Here is a 23,679-nt window from a genome sequence, read left to right on the forward strand (position 1 = left end):
AGTCCAGAGGCTTCACGGATTCTTTCCCAAACCTGTTTGCTAGACATTGAGGAGGTAACAGTGGACACGTAAGCTGGCCATGATTTTCTCTGACTTTGCCGCCTCACTTTTTTTGCATTTCCCTTAGCTTTCTTAAAGGCCAGAAGATTGGCCAGTATTGGATATCAGCGAAAAATACGCCAAGCTAAGCTTTCTTTTGCTCTCTCAAAGTTTCATGACAATCACTGTTCCCCAGGGTTTAGGGAACTTTGTCAAGGACTTCAAAATACAGAGTTCTGCTGCTTGTACAATAGTATCAGAGATCATTTTTACTACTGCATTATTGTCCATGGTTAACCATTTCTTCAGTCACCACAGCACAAGATGTAAAAAAATCTCCAGCTTATCGTAAAGTAAGCGTGGTTGTCTTGAGATCACTGACTTTCCTGTAATACGAGGCGCATTCGAAAACTAAGTACTGTTTTGAAAAAAAAAAAAGAAAAAAAAAAGTAAAACAATTTTTTCGAATCCAATTTTATTTTTACATGAAAATACATGCCTTAACCTTTTCCCGGGGGCTGGGACATATATGTCCCGCACGTTCACTACTTTAAATGTGTCTCAAGAAATTTCAGTAAACTATGAAGATTTAAAATTTACTCCTTAATATGGATTAGGAAGTGCAAGACCTTGTCCATTTGTTTTTCTGTTCCTTTCAGTTACAATAAGTGACTAAATGGCCAAAATACATTAGAAATTGGACCCTATAGCCCACGGGAAAAGGTTAAACTATTTTTAACATAGTTTCCGCCAATGATCAAACACTTGTCATAGCAGGTGACCAGTTTTTGTATACCATAATCAAAGAAACTTCCCGTTTTCGTGTCATCGTTAGATCCAAAGCGCTTGCCACCAAGCTCGCGCTTCATGTGCAGGAACAAGTGATAGTCGGACGGCCCCAAGTCCGGGCTGTGCGGCGGGTGATCGAACTGCTCGCAATGAAACTGTCGAATTAACGATTGAGTGACACCAGCAGTATGGGGCCAAGCATTGTCATGGAGCAACACAATTCCTTTACTGAGCATTCCTCTTCATTTGTTTTGAATGGCACGCCTTAGTTTTGTTAAAGTCTCACAATATCGTGCCGCATTAATGGTTTCACCTCTGGGAAGGAATTCAGTAAACAAAACACCTTTCCTATCCCAGAAGACAGTGCACATGATTTTTTTGTGATGACATTGTCACTTTGAACTTTTGTTTTTTCGGAGAATGAGAGTGTCTCCACTCCATCGATTGTTGTTTCGATTCTGGTGTGAAATGACACACCCAAGACCCAAGTTTCATCATCTGTCACAATTTGGTTTAAAAAGTTTTCGCCCTCATCACTGTACCACCTGAGAAATGTCAGGCCACTACCAAGTTGCTTTGTTTTGTGAACATCAGTGAGCACTTTTGGAACCCATCGGGAACACAGTTTGCGATAATTCAAGCGGTCAGACACAATTTCGAACAAAACAGTATGTGAAATTTGTGGAAATGCCTCTGAAAGAGTTTTCATTGTGTCTGTTCTCATGAATTGCTTCATCAACTTTCCTTACCAAATCATCGGTGACTACAGAAGGCCCTCGGCGTGGACATTTGTTTGACCTGCATTAAACATTCTTACCCACTTTCTCACCATTCCATCACTTATCGCGTATTCACCGTAAACTTCTGTCACTTGACGATAAATTTCGGCCGGTTTAACATTCCTCGCATTAAAAAATTTAATCACAGCACGAATCTCACAGTCAGCGGGAGAACTAATTGTCAAACATTTTGAATGTGCACAGCAAACTAAAAACACAACATAGAGCAACCAAAATGGCAACAATTGAAAGTCAGTGAACAAGAAAGACTAGTGCGCATGCGCAAGACACCTGCCACAGCGCTGCGACGGCGCTAGAATGAAACGGTACTTAGTTTCCGAATACACTACGTATTTACAATCACTGAAAAATCGTCACTATCAGAGATTCTCCTCTACGCTGAAAGAGCAAAAAGGTAGTAGAGATGGAAAACAAAGAACCAGATCAATTGCATGAAATGTTCTAGTCAGCTGATGAAAGTAGATGTATTCTCCATTATTAAGGAGACAAACAGAATGATCTTCCATTAATTGTTCGATCTGTCGGCCCCTTGAATTAGTGTCCCTACTTCCCCATAAGGTACTATGTGTATTGAAGTTACCTAAAAGCAGAGAAGGTTCTGGGAGCTGCTCTATTATTTTGTCCAACTATCGCTGATCTACATGCTCATGTGGGGGTAAATAAATAGTGCATACTGAAGTTGAAAAATGTAAGTTAATATGAATCGCCACAGCTTGAAGGGAGGTCGTCAAAGGGAGAGCAGTGTATGGATGATTGTGGGAGGCAATAAGGCCCACACCACCACAGGCACGATCCCCAGATGGGTTGTCCTTTCTTACTGTGGAGTATCTCCGTGTCCTAGCATGTCTGCTTGGTTTTAACAAGATCTCTCTGAAGTGCAAAGCAGTCAGGTTGATAGATGTTAATTAAACCCTTGATATTATCCAGGATTTGATGGAAACCCCGAAAATTCCACGAAATAAATGTACCCATTATGGATGCTTGTTTTGGAGGTGGTGTTTTTTTTTTTTTTACTTTCGAGGCAAAATGTCTTTCGGAAGGGATAACCCTTACTCAACGTCCATTTTGTCTGAGTCGTCTGGGCGTTCTGAACTCATGCTCGCAATAGAACTTTGACTGGGGGAGGCCTGGGTTTCTGCTTAGTTTTCTCCTTGATAACATCTCTATGTTTGTTCTGTTAGATATCCTGTTTTCCTTTGGACGCAGTCACCGGTGTACTTCTTTCAACATCAGGTTTTTTCCCTGATTTTTATTTTTCTAGGCTATTCTGTCATTGCCAGTTCTTTTTTCTGTGTGGTTATTGTGGTTTGTGTTGATATTGATCCGAATGATTATTTTGCGAATGCATAAGATTTATCAGGTCTTAGTTGATTAGAAAAAAACAAGTCTTTTGGCTTCTGCAAATATATTTTATGTAACTTTAATGTTTTGAATTTGTTTTTCTGTCTGTCATTTTGGACATGATCTTGAAAAAGCTGGGTGCTTGCCTTTACAGTTTATACACAAGGGGGCAGCAGAGCAGCCTTCACTGCCATGGCCTAGGATGGAACATCAAGCACACGTGAAGCTACCGTGACACGTGAGGTCTTTCCATGTCCAAAGCGCTGATATTGGAAGTAGCACATTGGATTTGGTATATACGGCCTGACTGAACAGTTTAGGTATCCAGCTTTGATGTTTTTAGGCAGGTTAGGAGACTTGAAAGTAAGTATGTGGTGTATTTAATTATGGCAAAGCACACTAGGGCTATCTGCCTAAGGGGAGGGATGCCTTTGTAGAGGACTTTCTAAGGGAAACTGGCTTGTATACACCAAAAGTAAGTATGACATTAATTTAGTATCTTAAATATGACATGTTTCGTGAGAATGAGTTGACCGTCTTTCCGTATTTTGATCCTACGAGCACCACACGTTTAGATCTGCCAACTCTTTAACGAATTCCTCTTCAGTTACTGATAGTAAGTGTATTTCAGAGATTACTTCTCGGGGCAAGTTCAGAGTGTTATGTGGCTTAACTTCAACATTTGCTTGTCCTAATTTAGTTAGTTTCAAAAGACTATTAGACTGCTTTCACACACAGTTTCTATCAAAAGGTCTCCAGACCGAAGTCTTAATATTTTTCAGTTCTCCTACAGAAGACAAAAAAGGTGTTTGTTTATTAGAAAGGGTGAATTTTTTTTCAATTCTTCAGAGCTAGTTATAATTAAGAAACATGGAAAAAATACATCTGATACAGTGCTTTCTATGTCGCTTCTTAGTTGGTTCACAATCTTTCAGGTACATTGTTGGAGCAGGAAGGTATCATGGCATTCATATTTAAATGGAAAAAGATTCAGGTCCGACCGCCCCACCCACCATGGAGCCCAAACAAGGGGATGCAGATTCCTATGCCAGAGCTAGCCGGAGTAACAACCCCCCGCCATGTTGAGGCGGCATAGCAGGACTTGGAAGGGCAGTAATGAATGTTTTGTCAAGCTAAAAAGTTCACTAGCACAAAAGAAAAAAAATTTAATTTGATACAAGATGTTTTTGTTTCCTGAAAATAGGGCATAATGCAACGAGCTGTAAAGTTTCATTGAAGTGTATGTTATGTTCAAAGAGACATTTTTCAATAATACAGGGTTGCCACTCAAATAGGAAAATGAAATTGCCCAACTTTTCTACGTGTGTTTCAAGAAAATTAAAATCTCTCCAAGTACACGTTGGCTGTGCTAAGGGTCATTTAATTACGGTACCACTTGAAAACATCAAAATTTGGCAATTGCATATGACTTACTATTATAACTATAATAGGTGTTGTCTTCCTCAAATAACTTTCAAATTAAGTTTTTGCCAAACTGAAAACACTTGCAAACTAAATCATCATACTTTTCAGCTATCATCAGCTGTACCACAAAGTGAGATACGTCCAAATAAATTCCCTTTTTAATGAGCTGCGGAAATTGGTTCTATTCTAGCTGACCAAATGACACTCACATGATACGTAATTCGCCCAAAAAAAAATTGTTTCCAACACTGCCGCAAAAATCCCTTATCAGGTAGCATAGAAACCCTGATAATATCTCCAGAACAGCATAAGTAATGCCAACAATAAAGACAAAAATAATTCAGTTTGGGAAAACAAACCTCTTGAGTCAACAAAGAAGAATGTACAATACCATATGCACATGTATAAACAAAGAATGCATTGCAAATAACTACTTTATAACAATTGTTTACACTAAACTGATTTTAAGATCAGTCCCTTTGTGAAGGCGATCAAAGCGTTAAAAACAAGGACTGCAATGAATCTAACCCTTCCAGAGCTCTACAATTTTCAGAATAAAGAATTTTTCTGCCGTAAATGATAAATCTAGCAAGAAGTGCAAAAAATCCCTATCCCTGTATCAAAATATGGATTACAATTTGAAGAAACTTTAGAAAAATTCTGATGAAAATGTGAAAATTAAAAAAAAAATAATTGAATTTAAAATTGACGACAATATTTTTTGTAAGACCGGTATGCCCATGATGAAATTTTGCTTTCAACTCTTTTCCTGGCAGTCATCAGTATTCTTTTTTTACTCGCTTGTTTGGTCACTGCTGACTGACTTTGCATGACTAGTAATTCTTCTATTTATTAACTCTGCATTCACAGCTCTTTTTGAGACAAAGCACTACATTTACATTATCAAAGATTAAAAAGAAATAGAAGTGGAAAAAAAACTAGCTACTTCTGAGAATTGAAGAATATAGCATCAATACAAACATTCACAAAAAAATAATCTCCAGTTTATGATTTAATAATCTTCAGTTTTAATTCTTATTCAGTCCTTCCTAATGCTTCTAAAATTTCAATACCTTAATTTTTCATCTTTCATTACTATCTTCCTTGCCAGATGGGGCTATGCTCACATTCACTTTGCTCTGGCCATTATTTCTTATATAAACATGGTTGGGCATCACTCTTCTCTTCTTTGCAGAACTTGAGGTGAAAAAGCTTGATTTGATAAATAATTTGCAGATGAATTCATCAAATTCATTAATAAAGAATAGTCATCTACAGAAAAAAAAATAATAATAATAATGCTGACAAAACTGGCCTGTTCTAGAAATATGTGCCCTGACATACCTTGGGTAGATTCTGCAGTAAAGACCCCAAATGATGTCAATGTCAGTAAAACTAACGATTCTGGCATGTCCAAATGCAGCAGGAACACACAAATTTAAATTTTTCATACTTAGAAAAATACATAATTTCAGGCACTTAAGGGTGTACATCTCACGTCATCTATTGCTCAAATAAAAGATTAGGAATAACATATTAATGAATGTTTGGTTTAAAAATCATTTCATACCAGAGGTTTGGCAACATCTGAAATCGGTTTACCATATGATGCAAAATTTGCCCTGATTCTAGGCAACTATTCAGCTCTTACTTCACTTAAAATTTTTAGTGAGAGATAATGTCTGTTTTGTTCTGTGCTCCAAACTGTGAATTCATTAACCAGCCAATAGATACTGTAATGCTTGCTCTACATGTGCATACAAAATAGCTATTTTAAAATCTATTTGAAATTTTTTGAACAATGGCAAAAGCATTCAGGAATTTTTTTAATTTAAATAAAAATACATAACATCTGCTGTGTGAAAAACTGCAAGGTCATGGGAGGGCATATCTGTCGATGTTTAAAAAAATATTCGGAAAAGTTTACGACCAGCTACCACATTTCATGATGATGATGATGGTTGCAAATCTGAGGATCTTCAATTCTCACAAGCAAAAGGAGAAATTTTTCAAGATAGACTTTATGGAATTTGTGATGAAATACAGAGAAATGATAATAAATGAAAATGCCATTGTCACAATTGTGACGACAATGACCCAATCATCAATAAACCAGTGAACGGCAAAAACTGCAGTACAGTATTAAATCAAGAAAATATCACTATCGATACTGAAGAAAGTAAAAACAAGGTTATAAAGAATGAAAGCATTTTGACTGACAGCTTAGTGGGAGTTTTCGACATGGCAAGTACAGGACCCTGAACAAAGAAACTTTTGTAACTGAACAAAACTAGTTTTATAGATAGACAAATAAGATAGAGAAATTACTAGCCTCCCCCAAAAAAGCTTATACAACTTGCATTGAAAGAAATGTTTAATGAAACAAACAATTACATACTGAGTCCTCTTTTGTAAATTTTGATTCACTTATAAGATATTTTCTCCTTCCTTTCTGCATGCCTTCACAGTGTGACTGGAAGCACACTTAACATGTATTCAGCAGGTCCAGAGTTTAAGAATCCCAGCTAGGGCACTGCTCATTTTTCACGTCTCCTGCTTCAAAATATCCTAATGACTGTACATACTTAAGGTCATAAATGCTACAATATTTCATAAATAAATATTTCATTTCTTTATTTGTATAATTTCCATGCATCATCTTATTAAAGTGATGACCTAACATCCAGAAATTTTTTCGATCTGGAATCACTAATGTCCCAACAATTTTGGAACTCAGATTTGGTACTGTATTTTACATAAGAAAATAAGTACTAACACAGCAGGAGAGCAAAAAGTGAGAAAAGAATTCACAGATTTCAGTTCAAAGGTTGCCACCCAGGCAGGAAAGTGGTTAGTGACTCTGATTACCATACTGAAGGGTTCTGGTTCAAATACGGGAAAAGGTATAGTTATTTTCTGTCCCTTCATAGGAGGCAACAGTACCCTACCAATCAGGTGCCTCCATAATGAAGTGACTACTGCTTCCGGCCTTAGTAGTGGCCTATAATGGGAAAAATCATGTTTAGAATTTCTTATGGAATTTGTGTTCTAGAAAACAGTGGCAAACTTCAGGACATGGACACAGCCAACTCGTAACACTCTTTCAGTACTACACACTTCACTATAATAAACAAAACTATTTTTAATCTCACAGAATTTTTTGTATAACTATAACATTATGATGTTTAAGTAAAATTACATCTAAATATTATTAACAAATTTTTAAGAATTGAGAACATATAAATTACTTGTGTGAAAATGTTTTCAGCACACTAAATGCAAAAAAATTAAAAAGAATGTTACATACTAGTTCTAATTTACTTCTAAACCAATCATTCAAGGAAAGCCAAAAAGATGGCTTCTCACAACAGCCAATTTAATCTTTTTCTATACCGATTAGCACACAACTGAAAAATGCCAAACAAGAAAACCTATAACCTCACCACATATATAAAAAAAGGGAGGAGCCATATCTCTCTACATAATCAGAACTGAGAATAAGAAAATTGTTCATAGAGTACTGATCAATAGCATGCAATTTTTAATATTCTATTATTAAAATGCATTAAAGGAGAATTTTTAGAGTAAACCTTTTGCTACAAAATCAGCTTAATTTGATTTCTTGGCAAACTGCTGAAAGTCCTACTCTGCAGAAAAAAAAAAAGAAAAAAAATCTGGAATAATTTGGACTTCTTGCAGCTATACAGTGCAGAGATCGGAAGAATGATTAAAGTTTGAAACACGTATACAATAATTTTAGTCTTCAAACTGAAACTATCTATAATAGCAAATAAATAATCTTACCTTTTTGTTGTTTTAAAATAATGTGAGAATGTTACTTTTTATACATATGTACCTGTTATCCTCTAATGTACATTTTGTAAAATATTTTGTACATTATTTATCTCTACGTATTGTATTGGAAGACTTCAAAATCTTATTTCAGTGATACAGACACACAAAAGAGGGGGGGGAAAGAGAAAAGAGAAATTTCAGTTTCGTAGACACTTTTTACCTTGATTACTTCATGCAAATGAGTACACTTATGTTAAAACAGAATGTCTAGAAAAAAATTATTTCAGTACAAAAAGTACTTTCTACGTATATAATACACAAGAAGATATGAAAATAATTGATATATGGGTTATTTTTAGCCATTTGTCGCAGCATGTATGATATTTACACAAGTAAAAAGAAAAGTATATTGCAAAAGAAAAACACTACTTGCTAATGAGGTAATCATTTTGGAACGTTTCGATTTTAACTTAATTAAAGTTATTTTCCTCATCAGCTATAGGTTGGTTGAAAAGGCCAGAATATTTGCTAATATTAATAACAGAAAAAAAAAAAAAAAAAAAAAAAAACTATAAATTAGCTGATTTAAAAATCTTTGCTTTTAAATTCTGAATAAACTAACCTCCATTTGTACATCTCTTTGAACACCATTTAAACGTGCAGTTGACGCAGCAGTTGCAATCACAGTCTGTTTCACTAATTTTGGTTGCATCTTGGAAGATACAAGAGGATTGGATTTTATGACTCTAGAAGGAGTAGCAGTAATTACACGACCTTTATTTGAAACTATTCGTGCTTGTATAGGTGTCCTAATTTGCGAACTTAAATTAACTTGAGATAAAGCTCCAGGCCTCACACAGCGCATGACTGTTGTAGGAGAACCAACAATTCCTTGACTAAGAGGTGCCACCTTTTCAGGAGAGTATATAACCATTTTGGAAACATTTTGTGGAACAACCTGTCGCTGAAGATTTCTTTGTTGCACTTTGTTTGCCAAAAGGCTTTTGATTAAAGTACTTGAACCAGTTGTGGTTGGAGTTGCTTGTGCACTTGATGTGGTACTTTGTGACACAGAGTTAGGCACAGGAGTAGGTGATGCACATTTACGGCCACTAGATGCTGTCTGAGATGGTCGTTTCAATGGAGGAGATGTAACACCACTTCTGGGAGGCGCTGAGAGTTGAGCTTTGAGTATAGGACTATGAGTAAGTTTTTGACCAGGTTTGCAGGAAGCAGAAGTTGTTGGTGTTGCAGGAACTGTAATAAAAAATTTATATACAATACATGGACAATTATAACTGAAGTATTTTAGTGATTATTTCCTATTTCCATGCAGTGAATTCCAATACAAAAAAAGTTTTCCATTCAAAGTCAATAAAATTTATATAAGCAATAAAATACAATAATGAAGTTATAACAATTAACAATAATGATTATTTGAATTTGTTTGAAAGGTAACTTAAAATTACTTACTTAAATTCTGAACAAACTAACCTTTATTTGAAATTAAGAGTGATATGAAAATACTGTAAAATAAATTTAAAATTGTAGTTATGATTTTTACAATAAAAGGATATATAGTGGAAGCCTGATAATTCACCACCACTTAACCTGCAGTTATTTTAATATGTAAACAAGCAAAATTACAATTTAAAAAAAAATCAGGGCTGCATTTTTCCCCCCCTCTCCCCGCAAATATACACATCATCGTTTTCAACAAAACACATTATAACTTTTATTTTTATTTAAGAGGGAATTCTTTCAATCATTAAATTTATTTAGCATTTCTAGTATTATTAGTACTTTTTTTAATTTTAGGTAAATTACTACTTTCAGATGCATATTCCTCTCCTTTTAAATTGTTCCTGTATTTATGTGATAACAAATGTAGAAAATTTAGTGAACCACGACCTTCCAGAAACTGACCAAGTTTCAGCTTAAATGAACTTCACATTTGCCTTGTTTAAATTTCACGTAATGAGCAAGCTACTATATCAGTAATAAATGGGGATACACTTTAAAAAAATAACACTTAATACATTTTTTTTGTGCTAAAAATAGAAAACATTGTAACATAAAACTAATGAACAGAGAAATGCAAGTGTACCACATTTTGCAAGCTATTTGCACATCAAAGCACAATGGCAGATTTAGCACAAAAGTTCACTTGACCAAAACATGCACTTCTGAGAGATTGAGCAAACATTTTAAGTACTAATTTATATAAATTTTCTCTGATGTAACTGTGAAAAAAAATTACTTCGAAAGTAATTTTGATGATGTGTATGTATGTGTGTTTTATATATACAGTTATTCATGAGCAAACATTTAATACATAAAATAGAAAGAGTGCAAGCAAAACTCATAAAGACATCACCAATCGAGAAAATCCCCTAGTCAGCATAATCTTTGGTCCCAATGCAAATTATTACATTATTTAAATGCATGTCAAAAAACGACAACCCATAGAATTTAAACTATTAAGTGTATCTGGCACCACTAACAATCAGGCTTTCATATATTACAAGGTTATTACTGGCAAAAAATTCTTAAATCAAAATTAATAGCTATGCAATTTTGAAATAAACTTAAATAATTAAAAATTTATCAATAAATTAACTTAATACAATGGAATTTTAGCATAGTTACATATGATTTAGAATCTGAATTTTTTTTGGTCCAATTAACATAAAAATTCTTATAGCGTGAAAGCAGCACTAATCATTATATAATCACAGGGAGTTTTAAAATGGCAGGCTACTTCAAATGTGCCAGAATGTAACTGGCCTTAATAAACTGCCATACAGGTTGCAACTAGCAAATATAGCTAAATTCTAGTCCAGCTGAAAATTCCTTTGAATAAACGTGACATTTTTTTGAACAAAAATAAAATTTTGCTACATTTAAATAAATAATATTTTTAATTATAATGGCCTAAAACTAACCTTTCACAAAATAAACAAGGCAACATATTAGCAATCCTAAATATATGATCATGTGTGTTGTAGATGCTCCCTTATAGTCATAAACAGTAATCAAAACACCCTATCATTAGCATGAATTCTGATTAGCACACAGCAGAGTATCTAATACTAAACTTAAGAGTTAATTTTGCTACTTGATCAATTTCATGACTCTTGAATCAATCTAGCTATACTTACTTACTTTACAGATAACTCAAAAGAAGGAAAAAAGGGGGGAGCCTATGTGCTTAGATTGTAAGAATTCCAGGGAAGTGTTTGCATTAGGATGTAACTATCAAAAGCAGCATTGGACAAAAAACCTTGTTTCGAGGCAACTCCATGTTATACTATCAAAATCAATTTAAGCTTAGCAGTTCTAAAGTGAAAAAAATTTTAATTAGTTAAAGGGATGTCATTTTAAGCTTTGTCAAATCATTACTTTATGGCAGCAATGTTGGACATTAAAAAAGCTGCAACCACAATTTACTAGAGAAGCCCGAGATCTTCTGAAGTTTCTTTTCTTCCTTTTAAGTCAAAATAGAACAATCTAAAGTTTTGCAGTCACAATAAAACATTTCTTTTCCACTGCACATGGCTTGTAAAGGAAAACAAAACTCTAGTCAAATATATCCGCTGACAATTAGAATTCAACAATTTTGGTATATACAAAACAAATTACCAGCCAGACATGATTGTTTTTCAGACCATAAATGCCCAGACCCTTTTTCAGCGTGAATACTCTTATGATACTCATGACTTTGACATCAGTAATAGCTAAACTATAAATCTGATTAAATACATTTAACCGTTTCACTGCTAAGCAATTCTTGCAAGAATGCACGAAAACTGCGGGACATATTGTGACTTGATGATGTCAAATAATGCCACTGAAATACAGTATTTGCATGTTTGACAAGCATATCAAACCTGCCACATAGGTCATAATTCGGATGGCCTGGTTCAAATAATAACGTATTGTCAATTAAGTGAAAAAACTTCAAAATCAGTTGAAACCTATCCCTTGAAAACATTTTCCTAAACCATGGTATATATCGGGAACCTTTTATCAAAAAACTATCAATTGTTGGCCTTCTCATAATCCCCATTTCGAGCAACACTGCAATAGAGGCTTTTATTTCGTATATTGTTGTTGGCATCCACTTTTTTGCTAGAGAATTATTTGAAACAGTGTGCAAGGCAAAAAACTTGGTAGCATATCAATTTGTTTCCCTTACGATGGTTTCAAGCAACAATGAGTTAAAAAATAAAATGAAATATGTCATGGGTGTAGCATTGGGGGGAGGCTCACATCTAGGTCCAGGAGTCTCAAAAAAATTATTTGTTGCTTTGGAAAACACATTTGTCGGAGGAATATTCATAAAAGTTGGTGTTTCTTCTGCTTCTGAAGATGAGGTAGAAGACTCATTTTCAATCCTCAGTCTTTTTCTTTGATGAGTTATAATAATGCTATCATCACTACTTGTGTCTCAAAATCACTAGCAATCAAATCAACGTCCGAAATAATAGCCCGTGACATGGTTATTTTTTTTAAATAATATATAAAAATGGTAAAAAGTTATTTTAGAATGCACTCGTGTTACAAAGTACACACGAGGTCAGACTACTTTCACACCCACGGAGCAACAAAGACACACTGAAACTCACAGTGCAAAAGCGTTGTGCCGCAGTTTTTTAGACAAATGAATGCAGCGCTTTTACACCGTGAAGCAGTCCAACGGTTAATGGAAGGTATGTCTTCAAGAAGACTTTTATGGGAACTGGCAAGTCAAACTACCAGTGTTCAAGAGTGTTATAGCTTAGCTACAGGTCGGAATTAACAAGTTTTGTTCCGAATATATAATACACTTGTTTCCTTCCATGGGCCCACCATACTAAATGTGATATGAAAGTGAAATATCCTGGTGGTCCACTCCATAGTATTTGTTACACTGAACTGGAATGCTTCATTTTGAATTTTAAATCTTCGTAAATTCTATCAGAATGTCATGAAACATTATTGAATGTACTATCTTGGGTGTTAGCTTTGTTGCTATGAATATTTATTTATTATTATATTCTACATATGTAAAACGTGTGTTTATAATGCACATTCAGAACCCAGTGCAAGCAGCTTAAAATTCAGTGTATAAGTATAGTAATGGGATATAATAGACACTGTTATTTAAATTCTTCTTACGTCTCACTTCATTATTGTATGGAAATAACTGTATTCATATTGTATGGAAATAATTTATGCATGAAATTGTAATCATTATTAGTATTATTGCACACTAACTTACTTTGAATTTTAATTGTAAGTATTTTTTTTTTCTTATAAGAAACAACATTTATATAACATACAAATGAATACATATGCATTAATAAAAAGTAACATTTATAGGAATTATTTTTGCATGTTACGATTAACTGGAAAATATGCTCTGGCACACCGCGATATATATTCTCCAAGGTCATGCGCACAAAGGAAAAACACACACAAAAGACCTCGGAAGTTGCTTCTTCAGCACTAGGTCAGTGAGCACTTGCTCACAGCGTTAAGATTTCTGATGGAACTGTCTTTTCACCGACTTTCTTTGTACTATAAGCACTTAAAAGTAGCATGACTAACAGTAAAATAGCATGATTAACTATTAAAAAAGAATTTTATGCATACATAAAGGTCAAACTAGCTTGTTGGAACTACTGCAGAAAAAAAAGAGGGAAAGAGATAAAAGCATCCAGATATGTCTGGCCACGAAAATTAATTTTATTAACTGGACACCGATACAACTTCATTTCTAGAAAGACGTTTCACTAAGTATGTAAGTGTAAAAAATTACATGAAAAACAAAGAGATGCAGTTTATTAAAAAAGATAAAATTTAAAGCAAGTATGAAATACCTTTCCGAAATGAATTAGCATTATTCGTTGACTTGGAAGGAGGAGGACCAGTTTGTGTTGTAGTAACTTTTTTTCTCTTCAAACCATCATGATGAAAAGTTATTATACCATTCCCTGACTCAATTTTCTTTAATCCACACTGTGGAAAACTATTCCTGAAATTAAGGAAAAGCATTACAGAAAGCAGTGTTTCATAAAAAACAATTAAAAAATTTGAAATAAGTTTAAAATAGTATGCTTCCTTATCATTGGCTTTTATTGGCTCCAGGTTGTAAATCCAGGTACACATATATCATTCAAGAAAGTATATCATTTGCAAAGAATTGCAAAATAGAAAAAGTAAAACTAAAAGGAATTGAAAGGCTTTAAAAATGGATCATTCATAAGTTAATTTCTAAACAATCTGTAATCAATATGCTTACTCCCTTCAGAATCAAATTTGCAGAACTTCTGTAAAAGCAATTGTACATACATTTAAAAAGGTAAAAAAAAAAGCTGCATATTAATATGCACGCACACTATATGCATATAGACATAACAATGGTCATTTCTTTAGCAAGCAAGCATTTATTAGCAAAAGCTTGCTCACCAAAGAAATGACAAAATTTAAACATAAAAAGCTTTATTTACTTACTTAACACAATTTGCAAACACATTAGCATTGACAACACCTTTCCGGCCAGCTTTACTGCAATAGCTAACATATTCTGCATATATTTCATTCCGTGACATACTACTTCCTGCTGAAGCTTCATATGTTGATTTCAACCTTAAATAAGCATTGAAAATAAATTATCATCAGCATTTCAGTACACACAAATTAACAGAATGTGTCTCGATCAAAGATACTAGTCTAGAACTGCTTTCATTCAAATCTTACCAGTTACTGGCAAATGTTTCAGAATCAACATCATCCTTTGAAGAGGATGTGGGTGAAGGTGATGAGGAAGCAGATTGTTCAGCTGCAGCAGGAGAAGCTATAAAAAATTATGTAAGAATAACAGTGGTAAGAAAATTACTCTCAATTTTTTTTAAAGCAGAACATGAGTGAAAACTTAGCAGCAAACACCAAAGGTATGACATAAATAAACGAAATTGATCAGATTTGAAGCTGATCATGTCTTAAAAGATTTTAATTTGTATTTAGCAATTAAAAAATAACTAAATACATAAATATAAAAATGGAATAAGCAACTATCTGTAGTAGTAGCCTGCTTTATACTCTTTATCTAACCTACTTATTTTTATCATTACTATTGGCTGTTATTTTGCAGTATAGCTAATACAATTGTTTAAACAAGTGCGCAAGAACTTTTAGCATTTCATATGGAATACTGTAGCACTTCTGATGAAAAAGAACTAAGTTGTTGAGCTGAAATACTTTTAAGCAGGTTAGAAAATTCATTCGGATTCGTTCACGATTTTAAAAACATTTTGAAGTGCCTAGGAGCATGAATGAGTGTAATTTTTGGATATGCACTGATTGCAACTTTTAGATATACACTAATTTTTCAGATATGCACTGAAAAATGCACAAAATCAGCTAAGTTCACATTAACAAATTTTGTCTACTGCAGACAAATGAATCCTATTCACAAAGTGAATGCCCTGAAAATTAAGAACTAAATCTTGTTCTAGGAAAAAATACATTCTGCATGAAAATAAGTCTTAATCACAAAAGCAATTTATGTTGGTGACTTTAATGACATTATATGGTGTTACAGGTACAGTAGGTATAGTGAAACCTCAATTAATAAATTCGTTCCTGAAAGTTGTTCTTCAATCAAAACAATTTTGCCTGTAATTTAAACTTTAAAACAGCACTTTAAGCGTAAGTTTATAAAGCCAAAATGAATGGAAATCATTATATATAAAACAAATATTAAACAGATAAACCAGATAAAAATTTAACTTATTTTTTATAAGAAATACATTGCAAAATTCCCTTCCATTAAAAAATGAGATGACTGTTTTTTAAATATATCTTTTTTTTTACTTTTGGGGGGTGGGGGTGGGGGTGTACTTCAGACTCAGTGAACCTCTGTTTCATTCAAAATACTTCAATGTGACATGTTGTTGCTTATGTTCAAAAATGTTTACATGCCACTGGTTTATCAAGGTATGAAAATTTTGCATTTTACCTCCTTTTGTACAAACTTTCACATATGAGAGAACAAAGTAATTTTTTTTCCTTCTTCTGAACAAAATTTTTTTTTTCTTTTTTTTTTTTTTTTTCTTTTTTTTTTTTCCAAGCCATGTTTCACTGCTGCATCTGAAGTTGTTGCAATTAATTCTTGTTGAGCTTATTATGGTGCTCAGCTAGATGGAACAAAAACGTTCCACTCAAAGTCTGTGCCTGCACGCCAATCTGGCCGTAATTTCCTCCTGACCGAATTCATGGTCCTGTAAATCACTTGCTGTTGGAAGCTGCTAATGAGAGCTAAGCAATGGAAAATATTAAAAGAATGTTTTGAGAAATTTCTAAATGCTAAGTTTGTGGCACAGGTTACCTCAAAACACCTCTGAAAATCATATGGTTACGAAATGCCCAGCCATGGTAAGATAGCAACCCTGCAAAGCAGGTTTAGGGTTGCCAGAAAATGGCAAGAGAAGGTAGAGTTGCCATATTTGGTGTGAAATCGCCCAGCTGGTGACTAAATTGGTGATGGACCACAGAAAGATGGAGAACTTTCTGGAAAAAATTTTTACCGGTTTGGCACAGAATGTCTCGAAGGTAGGTCAAAAGCTATATAAACCCTGCCTGCATGCAGAGTACCAATGCAAAGAGTCTAAGTGTCGAGTGTATCGAATATATTGCCATGCGTCATGAGTATCATCAGTGTATCACGAGTTGGTGCATCGTTGAGGCTGTCAAGTATACCATTGAGTGCATCGCGAGTTGTAGTGTGGAGAGTCTCGAAAGTTATGTTCAGTTCTGAAAACGACCGAACTGAGTCAGGAGCTGTACTCTAGTGATTTGCCGTGACGCTATCTTCACCACTATAGCCTGAAGGCTGTGCTGCTGTTATTTCAGAGCGTTTGTCATAGTTTTTTTAGTGACTGTAAACGTGATTTTGAATGTCCTGAGTAGGACTGGCTAATAAATTGTGCTCTGATACTTCATCAAGTGTTGTCATCAATCATTCCAAATTAACGAACCCGCAGAAACACAACAATATGTTGGGGACTTCACTGTTTATCATTCATCAACCACGACATATTTTCTCCCAGATAATTTGTACATGAAGTGAGATATTTGCAAGAAAAGGTTCCCTGTACAATTTCCAGCATAATTACAGTGAATTTTGCTTTTTATCCTTCTTTCACATTTCAGAAAAAATGTCATTAATGAAATGGCATTGAAAAAGCAAAGGTTTACTTGACTTTTTTAGGTAATGAAATAAAATTCGAGAAAAAAATTATTAAAATAAAAGGAGTGGGAGTTTTGAGAAACTTGAATTTTCAAATCACAGAAAACTGCATTAGCTGAGTTAATTATGATAAAATAAATAGTAAAGGTAATAACAGAAGTGCAAAACGGCAGCAAGGAATTACAGAAAGTTAACCATATGTCAGTATAATATTTAGATGTGTTTTCAGTATAAAAATACATGTAAAGAACTCTTATGATCATGTTAGTTTGAGCTTTTTGTTGACAAACTCATGAATCATACTGTTACTGAAATCAACAAATATTTTATATATGATAATACAAGTAGGAAATATTTGTGCACCTTAATAATGTTCAGAGCCTTGAAGTGAATCATCATGAAACTAAAAATGCACATAAATTGAAGAATAAATACTATTCATACACTCATCATTAGTCTCAAATCACTGCAGGTGAAACATAAACCTCTGCACGGTATGAAAATGATAAGGGACTATTATCAAGTACAATGGTACTAACTACACAAAAAACTGATTCAGACATTTGTATAACAGAACTTTTTTTAATCATAATAAACGGCAGAGTTCTAGCTGCAATACTGACCACTCAAAAATGTGCTTCAAATTCAGCAATTAACATTCTGGTGAAAAATATGTACAGCTTTCAAACAATTTGCATCTAACTTTCTGTAAAGTTGCTGAAAATGTATGAGCTTATTTTGATAGCATTTACATGAATCCCTGCCCAGGTTCCCATGTATATATAGTAGCTGGTCTTTTAAAGTCAGCATTTTTTTTCCTTTTAAAGAAGGATGTATATCTAACTGCCCTCAAAATTAATAGTGTTTTGTTCAAAACTTATGCACTTCCATATATGCATGGTAATCGGTTCCTTCTCCAGGAAATTTTTTGCTTCGGAATAAACCAGTCTTAAGTCTGGTTGCCTTCAAAATCAATATAATTTTATTTAAAATTTACTGCACTCTAAGGTTGCTTTTTAGCCTAATTTTCAAATTCACACATAATGTTCATAGACGTAAGTAATTTAATATACAGATTTCCAAGTAAACAGATAAAAGCTCACCTCATTACAAGGTCAAATGCCTTATGTTTCCAATTTATTTAGAGGCATGAAATATTGCCAAGAGGTAGACGTCAAGTGATACTCATTGTTTTCTTCATTAATATTAATTTTAGCTGAATATTTGAGAGCAGAAAGCAAATTTTTAAGATACAAGTTCATCTTTCAGATAAGGTTTCGTAACTTTTTATAGCAAAACACTGAAGCACTATTTCCCTAAGTATGAAGCAAAGACTTTCGAAAGAAGTTTAGTCATATGCATTTAGTTATTAGTAATTAAAATTCATGTTTTCATGGATGAAGCTAAGCTTGCAATGCACAGCAGAATTCTTTTACACTAAAGAATTGTGAAAAACAAACCTGATTTTTCTTCTTGTTCACTGTCAGATTCTGCTGGTACCAGAGTCTCAACAATTTTCATCTTAACTTGGCCTGATGGACCATACTGGTTTGGTTCCAAAGTCAGTAAGCTAACTAAAGCTCCTACAACAATTGTATAATGTAACAATATAGAGAACATAAAAGAATTTGAATAATTACAATTAATTTCCACACGCATATAATTTGTTACATAATAAACGTTTGACACTGATTACGCTTTAGAAAGAAATTAACATTTTTACAAATTTACCTATGGATCTATGTACACAAACTATTTTGTCACAAGCATATCTTCCCAAATCTGATAGAGCATACAGAGCTTCTAAGGTGTAAAAGAGTAGCATAACATCGTGCACCGTCAAAAATGACACCATCTGTTGATATGCCTAAAATGATAGGAGGGGAAAATTCTAATTAAATGCATTTTCAGGCACTAAAAAAATTAGCATATACACATCAAAACAGACATTACTGCACTTTCCTTTTTTCACTGTAGCATATTTTCAGCTTTATAACACCTTTTTTCACTAGCAGTTTTTCATCTTTGAAAGAATGTGGAAAATATCTTTAAAATTTAGTTATAACAAATCTATGAGCGAGTTCTACATATAAACAGAATTATTTTAAGTAATTATATTGTAGATACATTAGGTAGTTTTTGGAAGCAGAAGAGATGAAAAATTAGCAATGCCTTCGCCGGGAATCGAACCACGGACCTCTGAAATATCAGCTCAGTGTGCTGACCACTACACCATGAAGGCATGCTAGGAAGGCGGGAGAAATACCTTACAATATTACACTTTACATTACATTATGTTAATACTTTTCAAGGTATTTTCCACAGGCATCAATACTCTTCCCACTGTTATGGAATATTATTCAAAGCAAGCGATGTATTTTCTTGCAAGTTATCCATACAGTTGAAACACAGTTTTTATCAACAGAGTTGCTTTGTAAGAGCTGCTTCCATGGAAACAGAAAAAAATGAAAAATGGAAGTGGAAATGATGAGATGATTGAGAGATTGAGATGAGACTAAAGATGATTGAGAGAGTAGCATGAGTCAGACTAAAACAACATGTTCTCCAAGAATTATTCCATGGAAAGACTTGCTTGAAAAATCTTGTGAACTGAGTTTTGGCAATCTTCAGCCACTCCTCACATTTCCTCTACGTTTTCCTCATTTCTGGGCATCAATGGATGCCAAGTCATAGCAGTCTTCATTTGACATGTCACTGTTTTTTATTGGAAAACCACTTAAACACTTGCAATTTAGACAAAATTTCCTGAAACATAGCAATGGTCTCAACTGCAGTTTTCCTCAAAAAAAAAAAAAAGTACACATATATTCTTTTGTTTTTAGAGGTCAGATATCACAAAAATGGCAGGACATACAGAAACACATAAATATCAGCACCAAGGACAAACAGCAGTACTTAGGTTAAAGCCATTTGACACATAGATGCAAGAAATTAAGCTAGAGGCCTAGCAGGACAGTCTAAAATTATGGCATTCCAGGCAAATTTTTTGGACTACTCCTATGTATGTAAAAAGGATAACCAAACTTGATCTTAGTAGGCAGGAATATTCAAGAGTTACAACAAGATGTTTATGTTGCATTAAAAGTACTGGATCAGTTTTTGAATAGAAAAATTTTTGAATCAAATTAAAAGGATTTTTTACTTTTTAATTAATATGCTTATTTATAAACATACTGTTTTGTTCTAGCTCTGCAATCAGGAAAGTATGTTCCTACTATATCTTAAATTTTAGTGCTGTAAACAGAACACTTGAAAGAAAAACGGGGAAAAAGGCACTTTCTTCCCTCCCCCACAATTATAATTTTCAACTCATTATAAAACTAGTAAATAGAAAATGAAAGACTAAGAAGGGTAGTGGGCTTTGAAGTAACATACACGCTTTTCATTTCAGTAAGAATAACACAGTAGTTCAAAAAAGAAGGGAAAAAAAGAAAAACAATGCAGTATGTATTGAGCTAGAGATCTTTCCTTTAACTCATGTTTTAATAAAGACGGTAATTATAAAAGGATTTGACCATCAAAAAATTCCAATATTCCCTTGGTCAACCAATGCATAGGATAACATTCAAAGATTAATCCAGGAAGATATCATTTAATAAATTCACGAAAAATGGATCATCAGCTACATTTTTGTTTTTTTGCTATACAAGTAATACAGAGGGTAAATTTAGTTCTAAAACTAACCTATGATTACAATACTTGAAACAGGAGAAATTGCAGTGAAATGGTTGCATCATCCTATTGGTATATAAAAATGAAAACAAGGGCTAGTGTTTAGTTATCAGTTTGTTTCAAGGATGCTAGGAAATGAGTATCAAAAGTGACAAATATTTTTCATCGACCAACATCTTAATGAAATAAGGCACAGCACCACAAACATTCATAAATGTATGTATGGCTGCACTCGAGAGTGATACTGCATCTTCCTGTACACCAAAAGGTGAGTTTAAATATTTGAGTAGCTAAAAGCAATATTCAAAGATAACCTATCTAAATAGGGCTGCAATGTTGTGATTGCCAAAGAAATGTGCAAAAGTCAATATATATGTGACAGAAAATCAATGTGTGACAGTTCCTACCACTGCAAAAAATATGAGCATCAGCTGGGTTATGTGGGGGAGGGATATCATAAAAAAAGCTCAACACATTGATGGCATGTGCCAGCATCTTAATTCCCTCTGACTCAAAATCATTCCTGTTTCAAAAACTAAAATAGTCCCAAGATAGTTTATAGCATTCATTAAGATCTGTGCTCAAGGGGAAAATACACAAATCCAGTTTCTACTTAATATCTCTCCATGTGAGTAGTGCAGTGATCAACATTCAGCGTATTTTTTCCCTTCTCTTTATACAAGTGAAACGACGTAGCAGGAGATGTTTGACAAAGATTCATAGCTGAGTTTAGAACTTATGAGAAAGGTTTCAGAGATTTCAAATCGAACTTGTTTCCTCCCAACGAGTTCCCAATGAGTCTTAATTCACAGGAAATTATTATAAATTTGATTGATTGACTGACTGAGTAGAACGGTGATAATAATGGAAAAATACTACTCAAAAATGGTTTCAGGATTAAGACAGCATTTCTTTATGCTAGAACTCAAATCCTAACACATCAAAATACTAAACATATTACAGTACACAAAAATGGCATAAAAACTCATTAATTCAGTACGGACATTTATATTATGCACAGACTTTCTTAAAATGTATTGCCTATTGTATTCACAATGCCACTCAGTAAGATTCAAGGTCTATCAGCAGCTAATATTACTACTTTGAGAATAAAGATGAGATGCACATTTTAAAATTTAAATTATGTAGAAATTATTATTTTAAAAGTTGAATAATTGATTGATAGAAAGTGTGCAATAGCATGATTTCAAATTTAAATAATAAGTATATTACAAAAATAAAACTATTCTTTACCATAAGAGTTCATTTTTGCTAACCACAATTCGACCATGACTAGTATAAAATAATGTCATTACCATGGACCAAAAATTATAAAATAACGTCATTACTATGGAACAAAAATTACCTCAACATCAAGTCGGGAAGGGATTATATCTTCATTTGGCTCATAACTGCATAACTGTGATAAGATATCCATTGACCTAATATTCATGTATCGGTCTGGTGACTGTATCCCATCCATAACAGTTTGAAACATAACACGAGAACATAAATCCTTCTCAATGGATAATTTTATCTGAGACAAAAAGGAGAATATTTGAAACATATGCAAGAAAATAGTTAGATACTAGACAAAAGAAACAAACATATCGACAATCTCTAATTCACTCACTCACACTCATGCACGCACACCGAGGGAAAAAAACGATAACTTACTTCTGATGCTAAATTTGCTAAGGTATCATAAGCAGTTTGCTTCAAATTTGCCCAAGATGAATGTATGGAAAGTAAAAGAAACCTAAAGAAATTTAAACAGACAGTAAACCACTGTAGTTAAAGAATTATCAAGCAGTATTTTGCTTAGCCCAAGAAATTAAATGTCAAGATTAAAATAAACATACCTTATGAAGCTGGAATTACAAACTAAAACAGGAACATTATTCTTCTCAAATGATAAATTATGTAAGATCAGAGCAACCTAAAAGATCAAAATATTTTTTCAATATAAAGTAGAAACAATACAATATTTTTACCAGATTAGGAATTAGAAACAATACACAAGATTAGGATACCCCCTTTTCCGAGTATATGTTTGGTTTTAGCCCAAAATATAGAAGAGATGTATGTGGCAGAGCATAAATGTAAAATGTCTGTTTAATGCAGCCAGTTAAATAATCACAGTTTAACTGCAAACACAATAAATTCTTTGATACTCCAAACCTGGCTATATTAATATACAAAATAAAAAAAACCTTTTACCACTTAATAAAAAAAGTATGCGAAAGCCTACAAGTCAGAGTTATTTAAAATGCACATAATATAATAAATAACAAAGCATTTTTTGCAGTAACTAGAAATGGAAATTTCCCTTGACAATTTTACATATGTATTGTCTGAACAATCATGATGGATTTTTTTCCCTACTTCAATTACCTTTGTTTATATAAAGAACAACGATCAGTCATTAATCTATTGCCTGTTTTGTTCGAAAACATTTTGCCCATTTTTTTAATGAGCTTTAATTTCTCACTCACAAAAGAATTTTGCTTTTTCTGCGAAAAGCTGAGCAAGGTGCTGATTCATACCCTCATCTGAATTGAA

General features: G+C 33.5%; 1 protein-coding gene and 1 non-coding gene across 5 annotated transcripts in view; both read right to left on the reverse strand.

The window, feature by feature from the left end:
* Nucleotides 1-23,679, reverse strand: part of Bap170 (Brahma associated protein 170kD) — a 261,081-nt gene that overhangs the window by 42,385 nt on the left and 195,017 nt on the right. For all 4 annotated transcript variants that reach the window (XR_004758454.2, XM_035361388.2, XM_085807922.1 and 1 more), the window contains 9 exons: nt 22,980-23,056; nt 22,795-22,876; nt 22,484-22,654; nt 19,156-19,291; nt 18,885-19,007; nt 14,934-15,030; nt 14,688-14,822; nt 14,054-14,208; nt 8,812-9,446 (listed from right to left, as the gene is read on the reverse strand). Coding sequence is in view for 3 of the 4 variants with exons in the window: in XM_035361388.2 (XP_035217279.1) it covers nt 8,812-9,446; nt 14,054-14,208; nt 14,688-14,822; nt 14,934-15,030; nt 18,885-19,007; nt 19,156-19,291; nt 22,484-22,654; nt 22,795-22,876; nt 22,980-23,056 (1,611 nt within the window). In the remaining variant the exon portion in view is untranslated. The remainder of the gene's footprint in view (nt 1-8,811; nt 9,447-14,053; nt 14,209-14,687; nt 14,823-14,933; nt 15,031-18,884; nt 19,008-19,155; nt 19,292-22,483; nt 22,655-22,794; nt 22,877-22,979; nt 23,057-23,679) is intronic.
* TRNAI-GAU (transfer RNA isoleucine (anticodon GAU)) lies at nt 19,594-19,666 on the reverse strand. The gene has a single exon. It is a non-coding gene; the product is annotated as a tRNA-Ile (tRNA).

Source organism: Stegodyphus dumicola, chromosome X1 (assembly GCF_044657685.1).
Source record: "Stegodyphus dumicola isolate Sdum_Otavi_A_Nest chromosome X1, ASM4465768v1".
Lineage (NCBI taxonomy): Eukaryota > Metazoa > Arthropoda > Arachnida > Araneae > Eresidae > Stegodyphus > Stegodyphus dumicola.